At 39.4% G+C, this 24,783-nt stretch overlaps 2 protein-coding genes, 1 long non-coding RNA gene and 1 pseudogene across 5 annotated transcripts; 1 reads left to right on the forward strand and 3 right to left on the reverse strand.

The window, feature by feature from the left end:
• Positions 1–883: 883 nt before the first annotated feature.
• On the reverse strand, positions 884–24,713 carry LOC146478628 (uncharacterized). 3 transcript variants are annotated; one of them, XM_085112205.1, is made up of 6 exons: positions 24,575–24,713; positions 24,272–24,422; positions 3,869–3,997; positions 2,394–2,531; positions 1,818–2,314; positions 884–1,144 (listed from the first exon to the last, which is right to left on the reverse strand). In XM_085112205.1, exons 2-6 carry the CDS (start codon positions 24,363–24,365, stop codon positions 896–898), a joined length of 1,107 nt encoding a protein of 368 aa, XP_084968331.1. In that variant the 5' UTR covers positions 24,366–24,422; positions 24,575–24,713; the 3' UTR covers positions 884–895. The 3 variants fall into 3 exon arrangements, with proteins under 3 accessions (XP_084968331.1, XP_084968329.1, XP_084968330.1); XM_085112203.1 differs by lacking the exon at positions 24,575–24,713 and adding an exon at positions 5,044–5,637 and having other exon boundaries at positions 24,272–24,403; XM_085112204.1 differs by lacking the exons at positions 2,394–2,531; positions 24,575–24,713 and adding an exon at positions 5,044–5,637 and having other exon boundaries at positions 24,272–24,403.
• LOC146478629 (uncharacterized) lies at positions 11,747–15,020 on the forward strand (annotated as a pseudogene).
• LOC146478630 (uncharacterized) lies at positions 15,302–17,471 on the reverse strand. The gene is made up of 2 exons (XM_085112202.1): positions 17,036–17,471; positions 15,302–16,629 (listed from the first exon to the last, which is right to left on the reverse strand). Exons 1-2 carry the CDS (start codon positions 17,298–17,300, stop codon positions 15,335–15,337), a joined length of 1,560 nt encoding a protein of 519 aa, XP_084968328.1. The 5' UTR covers positions 17,301–17,471; the 3' UTR covers positions 15,302–15,334.
• Positions 17,605–22,289, reverse strand: LOC146478631 (uncharacterized). Its single transcript, XR_014865146.1, has 3 exons — positions 20,839–22,289; positions 19,590–20,143; positions 17,605–18,930 (listed from the first exon to the last, which is right to left on the reverse strand). It is a non-coding gene; the product is annotated as an uncharacterized LOC146478631 (long non-coding RNA).
• Positions 24,714–24,783: the final 70 nt, after the last annotated feature.

A 24,783-nucleotide genomic window follows, 5' to 3' on the forward strand; every position in this document is an offset into this window, starting at 1 on the left:
ACTCAGCACGTGCGTCATTGTACACTGGCCTTCCGCTGGGCAATTCAAATTCAAATAAAATTCATTAAATTCAAACACAAAGTCATTAAATGGAACTTCAAAACCTCTTGAACAGAAAAATATCTTGAGATTTGTTTGTTGGCAACTGTTATTTGGTAGTTTTAGTTTAAATTCAACTCAATGACGCCACTTGAAAAATTTTGTATGCGGCAGAGAAACATTGACTGCTACTGACAAACTTTGTGTCATTTTAGGGATAATACTTCGTTTCTTTCGTCGTAGCCTGTGTACGTACGAGCTAACAAGCAGCGAAGCCGCGAGGGGACTGGGGAAAAGGGAAAAGCTTACGCCACTCGTTGTCGCTGCTTAAACTGGTGACCACCTGGACACGGTTGAACATTTGTTGATCAACAAATGTTGAACATTGGGGCGAGAGCACTCGTCCCAACACCCGCGCGTCCAAACAGCGAAAAAACGTGCAAAATCCCCAATGAAAATGCTTCCTTTGCGGGCTAGGTTGTTTTCATTGTGTTTACTCATTGTTGTTGATACTTTGTAAATAGTGGTATGTCTGGTGAAATACTCGAGGGAATTTGGATGAATTCGATTCGATAGTATGTTTGTATTTTATAATAGAATTATTTTTATCTGTTGTATATGATATACTGGCCCCAATAAAATTGCCCTTTGCCTTCACTAATATGTATTTTTAACCAAGTGAATAAAAACGATTATTATCAATTACGGATTGATGTTAAATATTATGAAATTCGCACACCATTCACCATACAATCATAGTACTTGTTAAAAACCATGAGCATGCGCATGATCTACCTCGTCCCCAGGCGTCGCTCTTTCGTTGAACGTAGTGCGCGTGGAATTGTAGCTGCATTACTTAATGAAACATGTAATTCTTAACATTGGTAGGAAGTGCAACATTTCCTAGAAAATAATCTTCGAGGAATAGATCAAGAACTTTCATGACGTGAAACTTGAAGTGAACAATGTCATGTTCCTTGTAATATGCCACCTCAGGGCCCCCGGTGCCTCCTGGATAGGACCTCGTGAATGGATAAACATCAAGGACCTCTAAACCAGCCCTGCACATAAGAGACGTAGCGAAGGAATTGTAGAGCCTGGCACGCTATGAGAAAATCAAACATTTCTCAAGTTAGTTCTGTAATAGCTATCTTGAAGCGGGTCATGACACTACTGAAAGCCCTACGCGGCCTGTCTCCTTTGAATATTGAGCATTCCTTGGGTGTTTTGTGGGGAAAAGAAAGTTAAATTCGGCACTCAGGTACACAGGTGGCGCTCACTGCTTTGTCATAGCATAAATTGACTGGTGGGATTTCTCTCCCCCCACCCACCCCTCCCCTGAATGGCGTGCTAGTCAATTGCAGTCTTAGCCCTCGTCTATTGGTTAAGGTAAGGTGATACCCAGTACACCTGGCCAATACCTTTTGATAAAGAGAGGCAACGTGGAGATGCGTTTCTTGTCTTGGGAAACATCGGGACCTCGTCACCAAAGACTAGAATTCCCGATAAGCAAGCTTCAAGGGCCTACACGTTAGGCCGCTTGATAGAACACCTCGCATCCAGATGAAAGAGTGCAAGAATGAGTGAGAGGTGCTTGAACCCACGACCTTCGGCTGAGATCCTCATAACTACCAATTGAGCTACGAGACCAGATGGAAAGAAGCCTGAGGTAATTGAGATATTTACGTTATGGAACATACTGACATTTTCAAAGGGTGTTGGCCATGCATTACTTGTGCAAAGTACTTTAAAAAAATTAAATGAATTAAACCCCTCACCGGTAAGGTTAGAAATCGTCTGCGATCGCTTTTCAGTTGACTCCCGGTATCCTTCTCCTTGCTCAGGGAAGTCGAAGTTTTCCATATTACACGTGTTTTATGCTTCAACTCCCTTGTCTCACTGTCTCTTTCATTCAAAAGATCAACAACTTTATTCAGAAGTTTTTGATAATCCTGAAAGGTCACACTCTCCGTGTAGTGTAGACCAAGATTTAGGATCATCACGCTATTCTCATTCATTTCAGGTTGTTCTAAAATTCTTCTGAGGTCGTCTAGGATGATTTTGTCGTCGAAGTCTTTGGTGTCCCAGGGTGGTACCTGACCCTGGTAGGGATACACCCAGAGTTTACGAAGATTACAAGATTTGAAGATCTCTGTGCACAGCGGTCCATGCTGTAGTGACATGTGTAGTCTTTCAGCTTGAGAGTCTCCGTATATCCATAGAGTTTCTCGTCTGGATATCTTTGATTTCTTTGGTTGAGGATGACTTGAGATGTCTTGGGGAAAAAATCATACATTTGACGTAATTAAGATAGTAATAAATTTCTGCATTTTAAATCATTCGGAAATACGTACCTTTGAGGTAAGGTTTCCAGTTTTTCCCCAGCCAACGCCCAAAGCCATCCCACATGAATTTACACTTGATACCACAAGACAAGTCCAACTTAGAAGCGACGCAGGAGGAATCACGCAAGTGATTTATTAGAAATGCTCCTATAGAGAACGAACAGGACATATAAAGAGGCTCGTTAAAGGCATTTTAGGTGATCAAGCATACCGACATATAAACCAACACTTAAAACTTAAATAAGGTTTGTTTGAAATGCCACAAAAGAAAAAAAACGTAAATAAAAAGATCGTTTAGTTATACCTTTGCAACATATTAAATTCTTACATTTTTGCTCCGCTTAACACTAACTTTAACGTGAACGCGTGTTAAACGCGATTCGAACGCGTTTTAAACACGTTTTGAACGCGGCTTGGATGCGATTTGAACGCGTTTTAAACGCGTTTTGAACGCGTCTTGAACGCGTCTGAAACGCGTTTTGAACGCGTCTTGAACGCGTCTGAAACGCCTTTACGTTTTGAACGCGTTTTAAATGCGTTTTGAATGCGTTTGAAAAGCGTTTTGAACGTTAAGTCAATGCAGGGGCGCGGTAAGAGAGAGTCTCCAGAAAATAGTTATGTAAGCCGTGGTTGGGCATGACGTGTGGTAGTGAAAAGACCTGGTAGTGCAAATTGTGGGATAAACAAAATTACCCTCTCATATAAATCTCTCAAGGTTTATGGGGCAGAGCCACAGTGTGGCCAGCGTGTCAGATGCCATGCTTAGAGCCCTGAGCTAAGAGAGATTTAGCAACGCGTTTACGGCAAACGGCAAACGCCAGGCTGAAATTTTCTCTTTGATGGTAATGGTAATGCATTTATATACCGCATTTTCTATTTACATATATTCAAATGCGGTTTACATCAGCATATGTCCATTAGCGACCTCATCCTACCCACCCAACCCATGAAATCATGAAACAGCACAAAGACCAGACCAGCACACCGGGAACTCCATGCCCTACTCTTTGCGATTAGTGTCCGGGTTCTTTAACGTCCCACAGGGTTATGAACATAACCCTTTTACCTCTCCCCATGCCACCCCTAAGGAAAAAAGAACTAAGAAAAAAAGTCGATTACACTTCACATTAAAGTATTAGTGTCTTCTTTTACTGCTGCGAATTGTTGCAATGACCATCGGGCCATGTGGCTGTTATATTAATTTTGTTAGAGGACCCCCTTGAAAGCCAAGCTGTTTGCATGCACCCACCCCACTCACCCCCCTTCAATGAAATGAAATCAAAAAATGAAATCAAAAACAATGAAGCTTTTTTGGTTTAAGCTTATCTCCACCCAGTCGGCGACAGCTATCGAGCAAACACGAAAAAGAGAGAAGTGAGTACGAGAAACAGAAGCTTATGCATTTTAGAACAAACAGCAGCTTGACGTTTCCCGTTTGGCGTTAGCCGTAAACGCGAGGCTTAATCTCTCTAATAAAGATTGACCTCCATTCGTAGGCATCGGTATATTGATCATGATCAGTTTTCCTTCTTGGAAAGGTTGAAGAAGATAATCATCTTTGGCGCGATTTTTACCAAGAGTACCGTCTTTGTGCATCTTTCCTTGAGCATTTCCTACAGCAAAAAAAAATATATAATTAGACCTTCGTTGGGAGGTTTTTCTCTTTTCACCACCCACCAATCCATAAATGAAAGGATAAATTATCAGGATTTATCCACAGAATTAAAAGTACAGAACGTACAAACCAGCATGGGGACTGCTCATTTTTATGAGGTGAGATTTGAGGGAGGGGGGATGAGGAAGGAGGGAAGGGGGTTGAGTGAGGTGGGTGCATGCCAACAGCTTGGCTTTCAAGGGGTCCATCATCTAACAAATATAACAGCCGCATGGCCCGATGGTCATTGCAACAATTCGCAGCAGTAAAAGAAGACACTATTACTTTAATGTGAAGTGTAATCGAGAACTTTTCTCAGTTCTTTTTTCCTTCGGGGTGGGATGGGGAGAGGTGAAACGGTCATCCAAAATTTAAGAATTTAAATTCCATAGTAGGATAGGCAAGTGACAAAAACAGTTGGGTGGATCAAAATACGCTAACCTACCCGTCTTCCCCTCCTCCCACCCTCCCAAATTCTTGCGATATAATTACAAGTACTACAAGAAAGAGCAGCTGATAAGCATTGATTTGGAGGGGTAACGTCTGCCACAAGAAAAGCGCAAATGATTAACTTTGACTTGCCAAGTGGTTACAATAGGACAACATTTGATTCCGGGACAGAACGATTAAATAGCCTGACATGAGCATGACAGCGATTCAAGTCATTCAAAAACAAAGAAGGAGATTCGTTTTCGGTTCAGTGTTCTAAGCGATACAAGCAGAAAACCTCCAAAAAGTGAGACAGCTCTATTATATTCCCTATCAAGCGAATGCGATGAACTCCGGGTAGTAAAACTGTCGCGATTTTTTTCATAACATATAAATATTGTCTCGCTTGAGGAAAATACAGTACCAAATTGCTCTGACGAAGTGCTAACGCTCGAACCGTTAGCATTCGATTGTTATCCCTCAAGTTTTTTTCTTTGGTGTGGAAATCTTGCCGCTTGAATTTTGAACGGTTTGCCGTATCATATTATAAAATAAAAAACGTACTAGGTTACTCACCCACAATAAACCAGTTTTTCGGCGGGTCTCGGTATCCATCACATAGGCTATAATCCAGGGTAATATCCAACTTATAGACCCCCGGGTCCATAACCAGAGTTAAGAACTCGTATGTACCATTCCCATGATCAAATACTGTAGGTGACACAGTGGCTGGACCGCGCAATAGAACACGCCAAGAGTCACCGCCAATGAGTTTCAGTTCTCCATTGCTTGTCCTTGTTTGAATACTAAAACGGCTGAATTGTCCTGCAGGTCTGATTTCAAACAACGAAATAAAACTTTTTGCTGCATCGGTTTGTAGCTGTCGATTCGGTGAATCTCCGTTCCAAGATATATTGTAGAAACAAGGTTTTAATATCGAGTCTATGTCAACTCGGGCACGGTGTATACGGCACCAATTTTCTTGAAATTCGTAGATATTTTGAGATATTCTCATTTTTTGCTCGTGTTTTCGCGAATTCACTTCGTTGCTGACAAACTGATAATAAAGCAAGAGAACTGCCACCGCTGAAAGCCATAATTTCAGAAATGTTTTCCACTTCTGAATCAGGATTTGGATCATTTGGTACATTTATTGCTCATTAAGTATTCCTATCGAATGAACAGATAACGACTATAAAAATAAGGACTGGCACCATGGTAACTCTACGCAGTTACAAAGCACGCTATCGTATCACAGCAAATTAGCTTTTGTCTTTCATGGCCTTCTTTGTTTTCAATTCAGTTTCTTTGGGTCTAAGCTCATTATCACTTTTCAATTGAACTGAGTTTATTTGCACCCCAATAGAGGATTGGCAGGCATGCGCACAAGTGCATGTGACCGGCCACCGGACACTACACCGAATGAGCAAGCTCGTGTAGCTCTATGAATACTATAAAAAGAATATAAAAATGCGAGTCATTTTGGAAAGAGCTCCACATATGCGCTCATATCACGAAACAAAATTAAATTTTATTTAAATACATGCACAATTACCACTTTACTTGTCCTTTATAAAAGTAGTTAAGCCGAAACGTCGATGCTTTTAAAAAACAAGAAGATTCGAGTTACCCTACTTAGGAAAAGCCCTAACTTAGCACACTGACAAACTTGCAAGGAAGAAGAAAGATCCAACTTTTTGAAACGATCAGTCTCCCCTATCCATACCATAAGAAACTCAAAGTCTAACAAAAAAGTAGTTTCTTTCAGCCAAAATCAATTTTATTTATCATTAAAATGAAATAAAAATAGCTTACATGTAACTTTATTTAAAGGCACTGAGGCACGGTCGTGTAAAACCACTTTTCATACAAAGGAGGCGATACAACTGAATTAAAAAGAATATATAAGCCTTAGCAGCTAAGTTAGATTACATTAAAACTCACTATTTTTTCATGTCACTGTTCTTGTTTTCTATATTCTCACTTTGTTCTTGTTTTTATTGGCATAACTTACTTTATCTTACTTTGCATTATTTAATTCATTCGACTTTGTATCAACTAAGACAGTTGCGACTGTTGAATGGTGCCTTGTAAAATAAAACTGCTCTTTTTCTTATTTATATCCAATTGTGCAAAACATTATATTTTACGAAGACAGTGGATTACACAACATCCATAAACCTACCCCTAATCATTACATTGTAACTATGAACTGTAGAAGGAACGATAAAAGACATAATAAACTCAAGAAATTTAAATCAAGCTGTTCATTACAGACATGCCTTTTAATGATTTTTATGGTTTAGTTGGGTCGTTTCTGAAAATGCTTCACTTGGAACCTCTGGAAATCTTCATTTATTAGAACGTTATCACTTGTTATATTATTAGCTGTGTTAGGTTCAGTTCAGCGTTATAACCAGCCTCATTAACAATGAAGAATCCGAACATTCCAAGTTCATTGAATGGTCTTGTTCCGGACAGTACAGCCAAATTTCTATCTGACCAACTGATCTAATTTGTTTTATAAGAATTATTCGTAAACAGCTTGATTTAAAACTACAAAATATCCTATTTTCCATAGCATTTTTTTTTTTTTTGGAAATTTAACATTTTAAAGAACCTCAAAATTGATTACATAGAATTTTTCACAGATGTATCACAACAATAGCAAGCAGGAAGACCAGTTAAGGAGAAAATGAAATGTTGAAGAAATTGCTAAACTCTACTTATTGCAGTTATTAACTATGTTTCAGACTTGAAAATCACAGTGGGTTTTTGCCAGAACTAAGTCAAAAAACAAAAGTTCAACGAGTTAAAATATATGGCGATGCTACTCACCGAAACATCTACTAAGTGATTTGTTAACCAACTCGTGAAATAGAAATTAGACAATCAAGCCAATATTAGTCATTAATCCTTTAAGCCCAAATAGTGACAAGCGTGTAATTTCTCCTCACAATGTTACAACCTGATCAAGCGTTCAGCTTATGAGAAAAAATGAAATGATCACCAAATACAAAAGGTCTTGATTTTAAAACAAATACTCCTAACTTGTTCCATAAGAAAAATTAGGAGAACATAGGGGAGAATATATTTGTTGATATTGGAGCTTCAAAGGTTAATACCGTTGTTTACCTTTGTTTTCTTTTGACTCTTAACAATTGGTTCGCAAAACTACTCTAACTATAAAACCAAACAGTTTGTACAAAATATAATTTCTTTTTACCAATTACAGTAATATACGTAATATCTTTACTGAATCAGTCCTTAACGAATCATTCGAACGAAAAAAAAATGATTTAAAATGTATCATTAGAATCGGTGAAATCTCTGTCAGCGATAACCGTTTTAACAGCGGATATCAGGCCTAACTGGATTGAACGAACAGACGTCGAATGCCGTTCTTTTAAAATTGAAAGATAACATAATTAGCCCTAAATAAAAATTTGATCAATTGGACAAAAACAGTGCTAAAATTTTACTAAAAGTTACGGTATTCCAACACACTCAAAATCACGTTTCAAGCCCATAGTTCAGGAAATTGTCAAGACTAGTGTTGCAAGTGAGGGGATGTTAATGAGCCTGTGATAAAATATGAAACAAAACATGAATTTGATTCTAATCTTCCCTTTCGATTCCCTTTCGATGCTGTTACGCTGTTTTTTGTTTTGTTTTTTTGCAAAAACCACCGCTGTCGAGGGAAGGTAAAGTCAATTGAAGGGGCGCAGTGCAGAAAGGCCCTAATATATATAGCATTGTTAGATACATGACCTGTATATGAGCAGGATCTCTTTGCACTCCACCTTCAATTACATTAGTTACAATTCCCTTCCAATTACCTTCCTTAGGAAAATCAACATTAAAGTTTTAAATATGACCTCGTGAAATGAAGAATTGGCCTTTAAATTAAGATGATCTCATGTTCTCATGTCCAGAGAATAGTCCATGATGAGAACATTTTCCTGAGCTATAGGCACTGAATACAGTTTTGAGTGGGTGTAAAATAATGAATTGTAGCCAGTTCTATTTGTTTACCAATCAATTCATTGAAGTTCGGTCGGTATTTACACGATTGACGGGCTAATTATGCAATCGATAAAAATTAATAAACACGTTTCCCATTCTTATTTTCTCGCAGATCCACAGAAGAGATTGTTTAATGGAACTTCTTCATAAAATTGGTACAAATCTGTACGGAAATCAATAAAACCCTATAAAACTTTTAGCTGCTACAAAAATGGTGGGACTGACATAGATCGATTTCCACGAGCAAAAATTTAAAACTATTAAAATACATCGATAATTAAGCGCGAAATAGCTAACGCTTTCACTCCCAAACTCAAATCTGAAATCGCTTAATTAACTTCTTCTTTCCTGCCTGTGGCCTAACGTGATTAAAATGCCCAAGAGCTCACCATGCAAATGAATGTGGTTCTAACTTCCGAGAATGTGCGTACATTTTCGTGCAAGTGCGACCACTCAAATAATCGCTATTGTCCAGTCCTATGGTTCTGTTGGTTGTTCAAACTTTTTACCAAATGGTTTTCAACTAAGCCCACTTTTTAAGCTAGGGCTGATTTGGAAGTGAAAGCGTTAATCATCTACATTAATCCTACAAGTTCTTGCTCCTTGAAGTCTAACTCGGCTTCTTTGGTCTTCCGTTTAAGTCTCTCATAATTACCATGAATTGTCCATTCAAGAAGCAGCAATCCTGATAAGTCCCTTTGTTCAACCAGATGAGCCAGTGTACATACTCGGCTGCGTAATCTCCTTTTCCTCATACTGCTATTTAGAAGTGGACACCTTGTCAACTGTTGATGAGTCTGGAACAAAACAGTCCTGGAAAAAAAACATCAATCGTATTTTAAGTATCTTGTTCACAGCTGCTGTAGTTTTAATTTTCGCTATTAAGGTTTCATCCCATAACCGCGGTTACTGTCATGCAGGTACCACAGTAGTTATTGTTTAAATCTTTTTGAAACTTGAAACTGGAAACGTAACAGTATCAAACTGAACCAGTTAAGATTTTCGGGTCGGTCACCAGAGATTACTCAGTCAAAACAAGGTACAGTGTTGTTTTACTGTCCGATATTCTCATAATAATTGTTATAACTTAAAAAAGATTAAAAATAAACAAATGATTAAGAGGTCCAAGAAAATATAACTTGCACCTCTGGAGGTGGAGACGAAGGCATCAAAGTTTTGCCCCACCCATTACAATCCCGAAAAATCTTTCGGTCTCGCTGCATAAAAACTTCTCATGCAAGCTTTTTATCGAGCCTCAATGCGACAGTCTTTATTTAGAGAAACATGCTAGCTTACATCCCACATACAGGTATTACCCCAGAAATGTAACAAATACCACATCTACGTTGGTATGATATGAGTGCAACATACCAGCCCGTCTCAATCCTGGTGAAGTGTAAAGTTGGGATTTATGTAATGAGGAGACAACTCTGTCTCGCTGTCATCACGTTGGTCAGCTTCTGCTGCTAGTTGAAGAGAAACGGGATCGATTGTGGAATTTTATCTTGTTACCTGTTACCAAAAGAAAGCCAGAAAAAAAAAAAACTTTAGCTTTGTCATATGATGCCAAGGCAAAAACAAGAGACACTGGTTTTCTTTTTCCAAACCCAAATTCTAGATTATTTTAACATTGTTAAAAACAAAAATATGTACTTATTAGCCAGTGTAAAAGCTCTCGGGGGTGGGGGAGAGGAGGAGCGAGAGGTTTCACCCATGTCTCATCAATTTTAATGCCCTCGTTCCGTGGTACTCATTGGCTCAAACCTCTCATGATTTTACAGTCGGACCAGGTCAAGCGTACCCCCCTAGACTCTATTAATAGATCGATTATTTGAAAATTGAACCCATTAGTCGTTTCAAAGAATGCATTCATTCATTCATTGTTAGCGCGGATCAATGCTCAAATTTAAATTCGATTCTTATTGGCTTTTAATTTGAACATTGATCCGCGCTAACAGTAAAAGCAATAGCCTGTAAAATTTAAACTATAGTACATTTGAAACAGCTCGTTCGTTCAAACTGTTCCCGCATGTTGTTGACACGTTCATACATTAAAGCCATTATGCAAATTTGGTCATGGCAAGAGCACAAAGTCAAGCGCCTGCTGAAATGAGTCGGGCTGAAAATTCCAATTTATCTTTCATGAGTAGCATTACCCACCTTGTTGCATGAAAAGTATGGTATATATCTCGTCAGACTGTCCATTATACCGCGAAAAATAGCGCAACACATGTGCCGAAGGTCATTGCCATTGTCGAAGGTCAACTGAAATGAACATCTTTCACGTAATATGTCAAAAACGAGGGCGAGTGCTTTATCACGGGTTCCAAATACTGAGAAACAGATGAAAGCACGAGGCCGCAGGCCGAGTGCTTTCATCTGTTTCGAGGTATTTGGAACCCGTGATAAAGCACGAAGCCCGAGTTTTTGACATGTCTTCTCAAATGAAACAATAAGAAATTAATCTCATTAAAATGCAAATGTTTGATCTCAGATGAAAAACATGTTTCATCTCAGATGAAAACCTGGTGGTGTTTCATCTGGTGTTTCATTGGGGTATCAAGATTCATCCACCTGACCGAAATGGAGGTCATTTATTGGCTTTTGACTACATGAATTATTAATGAGTTTGAGAATGTGAGTTCGCATACTTTTCGCTGAATTAATTTGCATATACCTCAAAAAGAGAACTGCTTAGTATGATAAAACGCTTCCAATTTTTTTTCTCATTTTTTTAACAACTAACGGAATAAACGCCAGTGTATAAACGTAAAATGTCCACTGATTTAGTGATCATTTAACTTACCCGACAGGACCCATTTTCACCGTGCCTGGTTGAAAATGGCGAATTTTCTCTCTGACAGTACGCGTTGACTGCTGCAAACTACGAGAATGCGTTTTGGAAAATCCGCTTTTATACAAATCAAGAATTTCCGCTCTAAATATGTTGAAAAGGGTTTTTTTCCGGCGGGCTTCCTGGTTTTCTGGTTTCATGCATTGTTCGTATAATCCAATCAGAAATCGAATTTTGATTTGAATACTTGAAACGACTAACGGCTTCAATTTTCAAATAATAGATTCATTAATAGAATCTAGGGGGGTACGCTTGACCTGGTTTGACTGTAAGCTTTTATCTTGAACTGAACAGGTTTTATTTTGGATCAAACGCCATACCTCCCAATTGGGATACAGGAGCTGTTTTATTGTCATATGTTGTAATTTCTTATAAATTTCTCGGAACCAAAATAAGAGTCACAATAGCCTTTTTTACAGTTCCCGGCGCCATTTTGAAATAGTAACCGCGCAAACACCACATCGAGGCTCGCGTTGACCCGCAAAACATAAACAGAGTGAAATCACAGCTGTTTTGCTCACACGTTCGTATATTTTGGTTATTTCTTTTCACTCTAAATGGTCATAAAATACAAAGACAAGGAAATCACGACGCTGGAAGATATTCAGAAGCTGAAAGTGAAAGAACTAAGGGATATTTTGAAGTGTAATTCTGAAAGAGCGGGCGGAACAAAGGCGGACTTAGTCCTAAAAGTTTACGCTTTGCTTGTGCGGAACGTGGTGAGGCCGGCCGAAAATGTCGAAGAAAATGCGGATAATAGTGGCCACTTTGAATACGAAGACACACTTAGACGGATTTCTGCTCTTGGATGGTCTACGGACCTGCGTCAGCTACCAGAACTTAACTTTATCCAGCTGTACGACTACCTCGTTGTATCTACACGCAAGTACCGCCATATCGTGCTTAAGGGTACAAATTATAAAAAGTTGAAATCTTACCAATTTTTCTTTGAGGGAAACGTAAAACGACTGGAGAGTAAAGTTTACCAAGGCAAGACCTATGTCAAAGGTAGTGTTCTTCCATCTATGAAGAAGAATCCGTATAGAGTTATAGTAGAGTTCTCACCTCAATGTGACATATTGCGAGCGGCGTGCACGTGTCCGGCCGGGCTTGGCTTAAATGGAAAAGGTAAATGCAACCACGTAGGAGGCGTGTTGTTTGCTGCTGAAGATTTTACGAGAAGAGGATTACAAAAACGTGCCGAACCTCTGACCTGCACATCGCGGCTGTCTGTTTGGGTTGTGCCTCGTAACCAAAGTGTTGCAGCAAAGCCACTTGACCAGGTTCTGATCAGAAAGATACGATTTGGGAAGAAAAATATTCGTCTCCAACCGAAGATTATAAAATTTGATCCAAGAGCGCCAAACCAGCGAACGACGGATGAAAAACATTTTAAGACCTTTTGTACAGGTCTTCAAAACAGTCTCCCTGCTAGTTTTTTTTTTTTTAACTCGTGAATGCGCGCATGCGCAATGAACGAGTTATAGCGATAGCTGACTCTCGACTTGGTCGGTCGATCAGTCGATCAGTCGATCAGTCGGTTTTGTCGTTAACTTTCGGGCGTGCGCAGTGAATGAGTTTTAAATTCAATTAGTGGAAAAAAACACGCGAACATTTGTTGTTCATGGCGCATCAGGAAATTCTTATTCAATATGTAGAGAATAATTTGACGATCATTTAGTGCAAGAATGGCGATTTTTCGTTCAATCTGAGCAAAGTTTCAAGTTTTTTCAGTTTTTCAGAAAGTCCGGGGTCGTAAACTCAATTAGTGAAAAAAAAAAAAACGTGAAAATTTGTTTCACGACGCGTCAGAATTCTCTCATTCATTCTGTAGAGAATAATTTGACAATCATTTTAGTGTAAGAATGGGGATTTTTCGTTGAATCTGAGCAAAGTTATAGGATTTTTTCGTTTTTTTCTACGAAGTGCGGTTTCTTTCAAGAATTAAAAATAATTTAATTTAAAAATAATTTAATTAAAAAATAATTTAATTTGTCAGTTTTCACGCGAAAGCGGAACGTGCCATGTCACGCATCATTGACGTCGTAAACAAAATTATGCAAATTTCTGGTGAAATGAACACTTTTAAGATCTTGTCAGCTTTCATAGAGGTTTCAAAGGGAAAAAATGTTTCATTTTCGAAATTTACAACTGGTAATTTATGGGAAAGCAAAAGGACGCGGTCGATAAATAATTCTTATTTAGCAAGAGCTTGTCATAGTTCATTATTTTTACTTGAGGATTGCGTGGACTGAACTCCAAAGGAAAAATTTCACGCATTTATGTCGGGCATGAATCGTAATGCGATACTTTGTTGAACATATTTCCCTTTGTGAGATCGGCTTGCCCTACAGTAATTTTGTAATTTTAATTCCCAAAAAAACTTCACTTGCCCATCGGGCAAGTGATGGTTAGAATCCACTAGCCCGATCGCGAAATCCAGTAGCCGCGGACTATCACACGAATTTGCATGACGTGGCTGCACATGGCGTGCTCCTATAAACTTTGAATAACAAAAACACGTGATATTTTTTAATCGGCGCATCAGAATAATCGGCTTATTCAATCTGTACAGAATAATTTGACAATCATTTTAATAGTACAAGAATGGTCATTTTTCGTTACATAATCGGGCAAAGATATAATTTCTTTTAGCTTTTGAGGAAGTTTCCGTAGCCGTCTAAATTGCAATTACTATGTGTCATCTGCATTCACGAGTTGGCTCACAGGAGCCTTTGATTTATTTCATGACATTAAGTCAAAATGCTTAGAAGAGCCTGACCCTGAAGAGAAAGAGAAACCAGAGGGCGTACCCTTTAATGATAACTATGATATAGCTTCGAAGCACTTCAAATACATGGTTGATGAACACGTCTCTAACTTAGCAATTACCCAGGAAGAGATCCAGGAGACAGAGAGACTGACACGCGGACAAAACAAAAACAGTCTTTGGTTTGAAAAAAGGAAAACTCTCTTAACAGCTTCAAATTTTGGAAAAGCTGCCAAGACCAAAGTGGAGCCTTCAAATAAATTAAAGTCAATCCTCTACTCAAACTTCACAACAGATGCTCTTCAATATGGCATTGAATGTGAACCAAAGGCAGTGAACTTGTATATTAAGGAAATGAGAAAAAACGGTGTCAATGTTAAAGTTGAAGAGGTTGGATTATAGGTGTCTAAAGAGAAACCATACTTGGGAGCTAGCATTGACAGAATTGTCACCTTCAAAGATACAGAAGAAAAATGGGGAATGGAAATTAAATCTCCCTTCAGCAAAGCAGGAATGACTGTAGAAGAGGCATGCAAAACCAAAAATTTTTTTCTGGAGAAAATTGGTGATGGAACGGTGAGACTCAAACGGAATCATGATTATTATTTGCAAATTCAAGGACAGCTCTACTGTTCTGACTTAGATCTACAAGGGATCATTCTCACAGTTTATTTTGGAGAAGATAAACCACTGTTTTTAGAGAACTTTTACTCAGACAACACTTGGTCCAGTGACTGCCTGCCTAAGATTGATTTCTTTTACAGAAGGGCTCTTTTCCCTGAGCTTCTTACCAAACGAGTGCAGAGGGGAAAGCTTCTCTACCTCCATGGTGGGTGGCAACCATTTGGCCACTATAGCTGCAGCAGAACTGGTTTAAAATTAAGATTTGAAAGACAAGTATAAGCTTTACATTGATCTGAAAGTTTATTCATATTCAGGGTGCAAAGAAAGTTATTTCTACAGCTTGTCATTCGGGCAAGCTGAAACTAACATTTACTGGCCAAAACATCATTTCAACTAGGCCCCAAAAAGGTTTTGATGAGCATATTGATTTGACAGTACTTCTGTAATGTGAATTCCTCAAAAAACCTCACTTGCCCGTTGGGCCAGTTAAAAACAGAATCCACTAGCCTGATAGCAAAATCCACTAGCTCCAGGCTATCAGACACTAACTTCTTCAACAAGAAACATGGCAGTTAAGTCACCAATAGCGACAACTATGATTTCGGATTAGCAGGTGTTAGCAAAGGCGGAAGGAAGTTTGTAAGAAGTCCACATACTGTTGCTATCTGCGTCGCATAGGGGCTAAGCGTATTGGGCAGATTACCATCTAAAATGTGGTAAGTCTTTATCCGACCAATTGCTCTTTCCACATGGATCCGTACAGAGGCAATGGTCATTGTTTCCTCTGTCTCTGCTGCAGTTAGTTGATTGCGTCCCGCTAAAAAGGGTGGCATATTGACTGTGACACCATCGGGCACAATGTCCTTTATGTCAAAGCCACGGTCAACCACGATATTGTCTCCACTTTCAATTAAATCCAGCACTCCACTTTCTCGAGTTATTTGTTTATCAGACACTCGTCCACCCCAAAGGTCTGAAAGAAAAGACACTTGGCCATTTGGTGTGACTCCCACTAGTAGCTTCCAAGTGTTGTGGTGCTTGTAATCAGACCACGTTTCTGACTGTGCAAGCATTGCAGATGGACGCTGAATGAAAAGCTCAGTGCAGTCCAAAATTATTCTGGTTGTTGCAAATTCAGCAAATTCTTCTGGCATATTTTTGCGCACCAACTCTTGGGTTGGGAAAGGGAAAATATCTTTGAGTTCATAGTACAATAAATTAATCCACGTAATACAAATCCTTGACACAAGGCTGATGCTTACACCAAATCTGTCTGCGAGGTCCTGTACAAATAAGCCAGCCTTCAGCCGAATCAGTACTAACAGAAATTCATCTAGAAATGATAGTTTCCTACAGGGTCCTGGTTTTTTGCGATTTTCATCCTCTTGATAAGGCTGACTCCCTTTCACAAGACGCTCTCCCTTCCAGTACTGCATCTTTTCTAATTTTGGCTCAATATATTTAAAAAAACTTATCAGTGCCTCATACGATGGAAACCCTGTGTAAAATAAGATGGCTGAGTTATCATCCTTTATTTTCTCTAAGGAAAATTGACGGCTTAGCAGAATCTCATTTTCACTTTTCACTTCTCTCAAACTTTCTTCACAATCGGCTAGTTTTAGTTCCAGCAAAGTAATCTGTTGTTGCAGTTGTCTGATAACACCATTATCAGAGGCGTCAGCATGATCCTGATCAACAGTGAATGAAGGCGAAGCTTGATCACTTGCTGCTGAAACTGTTTCCAAAGGCAGTGATAGATTTGAGGACTCTTCGAATGAATCTTCTACATCCATTTCCTCTGCAGAAACTGCTGTGCTTGTTACTCGTTCAACAGGGGCTTTACGGGTTTTTTTTTGTGAGGTCCATGAAAACTGCGATGGCTCAGCACCTTTTGATTGAAAGGTGTAATTTTTTACAATATGAAATAATTATAATAAAAATACATGTACATTGATAACAATAACACAGTGCTCGGGTCCGGTGTCCTCAGTGAAACTCATTGTTGACTGCAAGCTATTTATTCACACAACACTAGGATTATCTTTGATAAAAAAGAGACTGGACAAAGAAGGACTGAACATCAATTGCTATCGAAATACTACAGTCACTAAAAAACAAAGCACTTATAATCATTGATAATCGTTATTCATGAGCTCAATAGCCCTATCATTATATTAAGCTTTGCAAATAAGATAAAAAGAAAAAAAAGATTGAGCAAAATGTAAGGGGGAACCTGCACTGAAAGGTGATATGCATATCATTATTGCTATAAGGTTGATGTATATTTCACAAACCTTTCTTCAAGTCCCAGCGGCCTGACAACTTTCTCACAATGTCCTCCTGCTTAAAATGTTCATTGCAAACTACAGTTGAACTTGTTACGGTAAAGCCATCTCTTCCATGTTGCCTCTTAATGAGATTACACCAGCGATTTCTTCGCTTGGGGCTCGTGGGGAATGTGAAGAAATGATAGCCACCGAAGAGCCCTTCGTCATTATAATAGCTGTTGTTACAGCCAAAAACGGCACAATGTTTACCTCTTTTCTTTGAAGACGACATAATCCAATCAAATATCAAAGAAACGACAAAAACAGCGAAAAAAAGCAAGGGAAAGCGTCCTTTGTTCTCATAAACACACCACGTGCGAAAATACGACTCAACGCGAGCCTCGATGTGGTGTCTGCGCGGTTACTATTCCAAGATGGCGCTGGGAACTGTAAAAAGGGCTATTCAAAACAAAGACCATCACCCCAAGATGTGTACCATGTTGCATCCACAAAGTCGCCCTAGCCATTCCAAATCCGAAAAGGCATCGTTCTCGCTAAAAGATGTCCCTCAAACTTTTTATGGGCGGATCTTTTGTGGGTCCTCACCAGGTCCATTGTGCCCTCGGCGGGTCTTCGACTGTGAGTCGTTGTCAGGTCCTTTGAGGGTCCTAGCCAGGTCCTCTGTGGGTTCTCGGTGGGTAATCTGCTGGTCCCTCGATGGTCCTCTGCGCCTGCGAAGCAGGTCCTAGGCTGGTCACTCTGTGGCTCCTCTGTGGGTCCTTGACGCGTGTTCTACGGGTGCTGTGGGATATTGCAACATTTATCAAGATGAAAATGCGTTCTAAAGAAGTCGAGGCCAAAAACATCGGAATGCCTTGAGGTATTACGAGTCTTACCGCGACCTCAAGGATTACTTTAGCGAACGTTTTACCTTAACGGGAATTGAAAATAATCACTGAGATAACTGTGATTTATTACCTCACAATCAATTAGGAGTTGGAATTTCAATGACGCCTCGACCGAGATTTTTATCCGTTTTGTGAAAATTGATCGCCCTAGCTCAAAGGTTATAGGCTTCAGACATTGTGCAGAAACGCTCGTATCGTTTGTTTTACACACTAACCTTTAGCACGATGGATAATACCTATTCCCATTTATACGCGTGTATGCCCATGTACGCCAGTGTATACCCATGTACACCCGTGGACACCAGTGTCTCTTGGAGACATCTGGAACTTCCTGCATCATCATCATCATCATTATCAGTCTCATCTTAATTCGTGATCGCCACAGCTATGTCCATCTGAAAGAAAGATCTACCTGGATATCTTAAAAGTAAAAGATTCTTAACAAAACGTTTAGCAAAAATCAGAACACTAAAGCACAATGAAACATTCCATGTACATAACGAATAGTTTACATTCTTTTCATTTAAGACTATTAGCATTTTATTTGGTTTAAATTTAATTTTTTATGTTTATGTTTATTGGTTATTAATGTTTGAAGAGTTATTTTTTTAATGAACTCTTATGATTTTATTTCATTCTGTTTTGTCAAGCATTTATTTTCTCTTTATATTTGCCTTGTTATTTCATATTTAGTATTTATTTTTATGTTTGGTGTTACTTCGTGGCTTTTATTTTATTGCGATTTTACATGAATTTAGCAAAAAGATAATAATAGATGTCGTTACCGCAAACGTAGACAAACCCCTCAGTTTTCCTTCTCAGTGGTTTTGGTTGCTGAAAGTTAACAAAGCATTTTCTCCAGGAATAATACATCGTGGATGTTGAAACCAATTCTGCTCGTCTGTTATTTTTCTGTTCTCCTCATCTGCACCTCGGCTGGCAGGTGGGCGTCTGGTACGTCACTCTCTCCCTGGAGCTAAGAAGAACACGTCCATGATAACTGTGAATGCCCTCCTGTTTTGAAAAGAAACTTATTTAGACTAAATTAAAAAGCAAGACTGAAAGAATAGGATATTTCCGAGTTGATTTGAACCTCATCATGAAAGTGAGGGTAAGTGTAAAATTTTTATCATGAAAATTAGTTTTCATTCATATGCAAACAAAATCTTTCCTTGCCACTGTTAAGAAAACAATCTTTAACTGATCGCAGCATAGATCCGGGGTCGAATCACATTAAATTCGATCAACTAATCTGATTGGTTGCAACTTTAAAACAAACACTACGAGTCTGAATCCCGTTTTAAAAAACAATTCTTTCCGAAAGACACTAACCTGGGAAGCTAATCTCTTGTAATCGCTCTGAGATGCCTTTCACAAGAGCTCAGGCGTGGCTGCAATGACACCTTCAACGTTCTGCGTACCTAAACTCAGCACAAAGCTACTGACAAGAAAGATACGTAGCTGAAAATCCGTACAATGAAGGCATATCATAACTTTATCTTAATTAAAAGTGAACGTATTTCGCCATTTTGGCAAAGATTCCATTCCATTTGACTCTGAAAAGTTCCATCATTCCATTGGTCGTAACTGCGTGCTGATAGATCGTTATAATTATAGCAAAAGTCATAGGTTTGAATCCATACTTTATTTAATCATTCTTAATGCACACTAACCTGGCAAGGGAGCCTCTGGGAAGTCTCTGGTATGCTGGAGAAGAACTTATAGATGGCTGTAACGACATCTGGAACATCTTTTTCAACTACACTCAAAGTTTCTCACAAGGATTAGTAAGAGCATGAGAAGTTGGTCTAAATAACCAAGGATTTGAACCCCATTCATGTCACAGTTGTCCTTCCATCCTTTTTTTGAAACTGTTCGTAAACGTTTTTCAACACTGCAGCAGAGATGAATCTCAGTTTCTCTCAGTTCCGTCTTTGCAACTCTTGAAAAGAGTACTTCCACCATTGAACCGAAGTTCAGCGGTTGGGATATCATTTACTGCTTTCAGGTATTTCTTCAGTTCTAAAAAGTTTGCAACTTTTGGTAAAATATGCATTCACCGTTCATAGCAAAGGTTTTTGGGTTAGAATCCCATTTAGTGCCCAATTTCGTTTCTTCAGATACTAACCTCGCAAAATACAGCTTCTGACAATTCTGTCGGAGATGTCGCAGAAGTGGTTCCGCAAAATGGCTGCAATGATAACTTCTGGAGTTGTCTTCTTAATTCCTAAATACAATACAAGAAGAATGTCAGTGTAATAAATCAAAGATGCAAATCGGCTGGAGTTATACCAAAGACTTCAGAGAATCATGTATATTCAGAGCTTTTTCCTGCAATTGTCTTTCAGAAAAACGAGTTTGAATCCTTGTTGAAGTTGTATCCGAACATCCCGGCAGGTACCTTCAAGCCTAGTCTACTCTCCAACTGGCCTTTTGTTTCTTTGCAATTATTCATCGTTATAGCAAATGTCATTAGTTGGAAACCTTGGAAAGGAGAAGTTAACATTTTTTCTCAGCTTCGTTTGCGTGAGGAACTTTTTCCCCTCCGTCGGCATTAAGGCTAAAGAATTAGATGGGACCTTAACGGAAGCCACACAAATGCGTCAAGTCGTACCAATTTTGTTTTCACAATAACTGTCAAAATTTTCGAGCGCTGCTTGGCTCGTAGCTGTTGTCTATACAAACAACAAAAGAGTACTCACTTTCGAGTACCTCAGATATAACACGCGCTCTTTCTCAATGGTCTATACTCTTATAGACCATAAAATGACTGGACGCAAAAAATGTTCAAAACTTGGCAGTGAAACCACTCGCCTGCGGCTCCTGGTTCCACTTGAGTTTTGAACATTTTATGACGTCATTTTATGGTCTATAAGAGTATAGAACATACAAATAGATAATCAACTGATCATAGTTACTTACACTCAAGGTCTCTCTTGTCAAGTGTTCACTGGATAGCGTGTCTGCCGGCGATGAATTGGCGGTCTCTCCTTGATCTGGGAACGAAACATACAAGTTGACCAAAATAACTCGCAATAAAACTCACATGGCTTACCTTCAATGCTTGTACTCTTCCGCCACACGGAATCACTTGGAACGTACTCATGCGCGTTTCTTCAGAAACGCACCCAAAAATTCCGCGAACCACTCGCGTGTTTCGTCAGGAACGCGCCCAAATTATCTGCGAGACACTCGCGCGTTTCTTCAGGAACGCGCCTAAACCTCCGCGAGACACTTCCGCGTTTCTTCAGGAACGCGCCTAAAAATTCGGCGAACTATCCATGCGTTTCTTCAGGAACGCACCCAAAAACTCCGCGAGACACTTGCGCGTTTCTTCAGGAACGCGCCCAAAAATTAAGAGAAACGCTCGCATTTCTTGAGAGCACACGCTCAAAATTTCTGCGAAAGACGAGCGCGTTTTGTTTTTCAGTCGCGTTTAATTATACAAAGACCTTTATTACAAGTTTATTGTCCCTGAAATAGAAACTATCATCAGTTAGTATAGTGTGTTTAATGTCTTAGAATAAAGACGCTGACAACATAGTTATTAATTTTATTCATTTCGTTTGTCACTTACACAATTTACTTAATTGTATGGGGGTGGGATGCGCTCCTTAGTAATTTTGCTTCCAGAGAAACCAAGGGGTGTCCATGCGTCTATAAAACTTGACGCTTCGAATGAAACACACCAGGGTACTCCCGAAGAAGACGCCGCGATGTTAATTGCTTGATATCGAGACCTTGTCAATACCAAGCGCCTCCACGAAAACCGATTTCGAACCGAATGCCGATTTGAAGGCCGAACAAACAGCCGAATTTGAACCGGAATCGAAAACCGAAGTGGCCACATGTTTCGTTGCACTTGAAAATAACGCCTATTCCAAGTTTCGATACCTGCCTCTTATGATACACGACGCGTATCTCGAGTGAAATCAAAGATATGAGAACAGATTGAACGACGACTCGAAACTGGCGTTACCTTTCCGTGTCACGCAACATGCATTCTCGCGCGCGTACTCCACATACCTGGCGGCCAGAGGTCTTAGCTTCGGGCTGATTGGCATAGTGCAACCTTTGCTTACAATTGTTGAAGACAACTATCACGAGTTGTCCTATGTAAATTTAACTTCAAATTTCCTAACACTTTTCTTACAGCTGCGAACGATTTTTACGAGGCGGAGCTTCATTGGCCTATGCTCGAGTGAAAAGCAAAGTTTGCACTATGTAAATCCACCCCACCTTACATGGGTTGCTGTGTTGCTGCCCTCTTTCATCATGTCCATTGCGGGCTCAGGGGAAGTGGTTCTTCCAAGGGTCACGTGTCCCAGGCGCAGCTGAACGGGCTGTGGTTGGCTTTTTTGAGCAGGTGGTGAATTGGACTGTTTTAACCAACACTGACAAATGCAAGCTTCATTGACGGAACAAAGACAGAAAGGTGAAATTAGGACCGAAAAGCTAATTAAGTCCTCTTCCTCAGTAGTAAACTTCATTTTCATTCGGGCGCATTATAGTTCTGCGATTTTAGATTGTCTATATACTAATTTCAGGCTACATGTCACACTTACTGTTGCTTTTCATAAAGCTTGAAAGGCAAACGTTAGTTAAAACAGTTTTAATTCTTCCCACCGTCTTCTCTGTGTTCTCTTCTGCCTAATCCGCGTAACAGATGATTTACATAGAGAAATGATTTGCCTCTTAATTAATTTCCAATATCTGTTGCTAAATTCTAATCTATATTTTTTATCTTCGATGACGATGACGGCGAAGATGACAAGACGACTAATCGAAGCGTATCCGAAGAAAAGTCGAAAAAGCCGAAATGAAGTCGAACTAAAATCAAGAAAAAAGCCGAATAACCTGAAAAGAAACCCGTACCTGCCCAAATTTGGCCTAGCGGCGCCGACCAGCCCAGGGACCCATTAGTAAGCTAATTATAATCATGTTAAGCCGAACAAGAAGTCTGTCGACTCAAACCGAACAAGAAGTCGTTGGACTTCAAGCCGAAGGTGTGTGGATGGTATGCTTTGCAAGGTTCAACCAGGGCTCTATATACCCCCATTCCCAGCCCACAAGTAATTTACTGACCGGAACGTTGAGTCGTTGTTTAGAAAGATGCGAAGATGGGAAAGGCGGAGCTGGTAGGTTACATCGTTGAAGACAGTGGTCTGATAACATATGGACACAAATTGGGGGTTCTGTGGACGAGTGGCTGGACCATGGGTGCATGACCTGTGGCTGAGGCGTTGCACAATTGAGCTGTACAGTCGCGATAGAGAGCTCAGGAATTCTAGGAAAACTGCAACTATAAGACAAATAGTCATAAGCAAAAACACTCTATAAATGGCTGAAGCTAAGCAGAAGGACCTGAGAATTAAGAAAAATAATAGTTTTTATAAGTATTTCCTGCACTGAGAGCTCGATCTAATCCAGTCGCAATAAACCCTCAGGTCGCGCAAGCAAAAGACACTCCCCCACAGTGGTGCTCAGACGTGATTTCGTGGCTGTGTCTCACTCGACAACTTCGTGAATTTGACGCAAATGTTATTCAGTAAAATCGCCCAAAAATTTGGTGTAATTTACATAATGAACACTATAATACACAGAGGCTCGCCACAAAATAGTAAGGAATAAACTTTAATTGAACATGAAAGCATGGGATTTTATCCCCCAAAGGAAAATGTTCCTGCTACATACCTCTTAAACTTAGCCAAATTAGGAAATTTCTCAGTATAACATTTAATTACAACCCTAGCTGAAATTATAAAGTTGTCAGTGTAAAAATCTTAAGTACCGGCTGTACATTTACCCAGTAGCGCTACAAATAGGCAATAATCGCAGGCTTAATCACTGCATTGATGTATGAAGTATGTAAAGAACGTCTACCGGTTGTGATAGGTTTGTCTATAGTTTTGTACAGCTTAATTCTATTTTCTCTCATTTCCCCCTCTCCTTTCAAATAAAACAATTTTCGCCGGTTTGTCAGGCCAAATCAAGAAATATTCTGAAATACGTTCTTCATACAATTATTCATGTCTTCGTTTACTCTATGGTATTCTTTGGTCCATTGTATACATGCCTTCTTGTTTGAAAAATGTTAGCTGAAATTGCACAATCCAACGGAACTTTCGTAGAAAAACTGCGAAGTACATACAATGTTTACAAAAGCCAAATTTTATCTGAAGCGCGTTTAATTGTTGGTGAAATTAAACCCACGCGGCTCGTTCAACCAATATTCCTGGTTTCATTTCAACGGCAAAATATTACACAGAGCTGTTTCAAGGCCACAGGACTGGAAATATAATAAAGCTAAATTGTTTTAAATAAAAAAAATGTTGTCAACTGATTCAAAGCTTACCTTGATTTAATTCCTTGGCGTGAATAAACACTGTCGCTTGTAAGCTTGGCTGATTCGATGTTTCAATACCACGCGAATTAATTCGTCCGGACATGCATGTTTCAATGAACTGCGGTTCGACTTGACTTCAATGGCTTCCACAGCGTCTATTCTGTTTTAAACAGAAACTACACGTTAGTATCTGCTTGATAATTTGCAAAGCTAAAAGCGTTCAGCGAGGAAAAGGCGAAACTGATTTCTGAACTACTTCCATTAACTGCATGCGGGCAAATGTGCATTGCATAGTGAAACTGGCTAACCGACCCTTTACCTGTGTTTGAATGTCTTCTTGAGCTGCTCCTATCAATACGTTTGTTTCCTGTAGATAAGTTAATAAAGAAGGCAAATTCAACTCGCCATTTCTTTTTCGTCTTTTCTGCATAGAACAGTTGCAACATGTCGCTGCTTCGTGTTACTTCGTCAACTGACTAAATGAATTTTAAACATGGCGCGAACGTGCCAACGTGATTAAA

This window comes from Pavona decussata, unplaced genomic scaffold, assembly GCF_977016875.1.
Source record: "Pavona decussata unplaced genomic scaffold, jaPavDecu1.1 SCAFFOLD_64, whole genome shotgun sequence".
In the NCBI taxonomy this organism is placed as follows: Eukaryota; Metazoa; Cnidaria; class Anthozoa; order Scleractinia; family Agariciidae; genus Pavona; species Pavona decussata.

Bases quoted from the DNA above. Each gene is read 5' to 3' on its own strand.
- LOC146478628 (XM_085112203.1), bottom strand. From the start codon at position 5,617: ATGTACCAAATGATCCAAATCCTGATTCAGAAGTGGAAAACATTTCTG. The intron at 3,998-5,043 runs GTGAGTAACCTA...TTTTTGCTGTAG, and splicing joins GAAAAACTGGTTTATTGTGG to GAAATGCTCAAGGAAAGATG. The intron at 2,532-3,868 runs GTCAATCTTTAT...CGTTCTCTATAG, and splicing joins ACCGATGCCTACGAATGGAG to GAGCATTTCTAATAAATCAC.
- LOC146478630 (XM_085112202.1), bottom strand. From the start codon at position 17,300: ATGTCGTCTTCAAAGAAAAGAGGTAAACATTGTGCCGTTTTTGGCTGT. The intron at 16,630-17,035 runs GTTTGTGAAATA...TTCAATCAAAAG, and splicing joins CCGCTGGGACTTGAAGAAAG to GTGCTGAGCCATCGCAGTTT.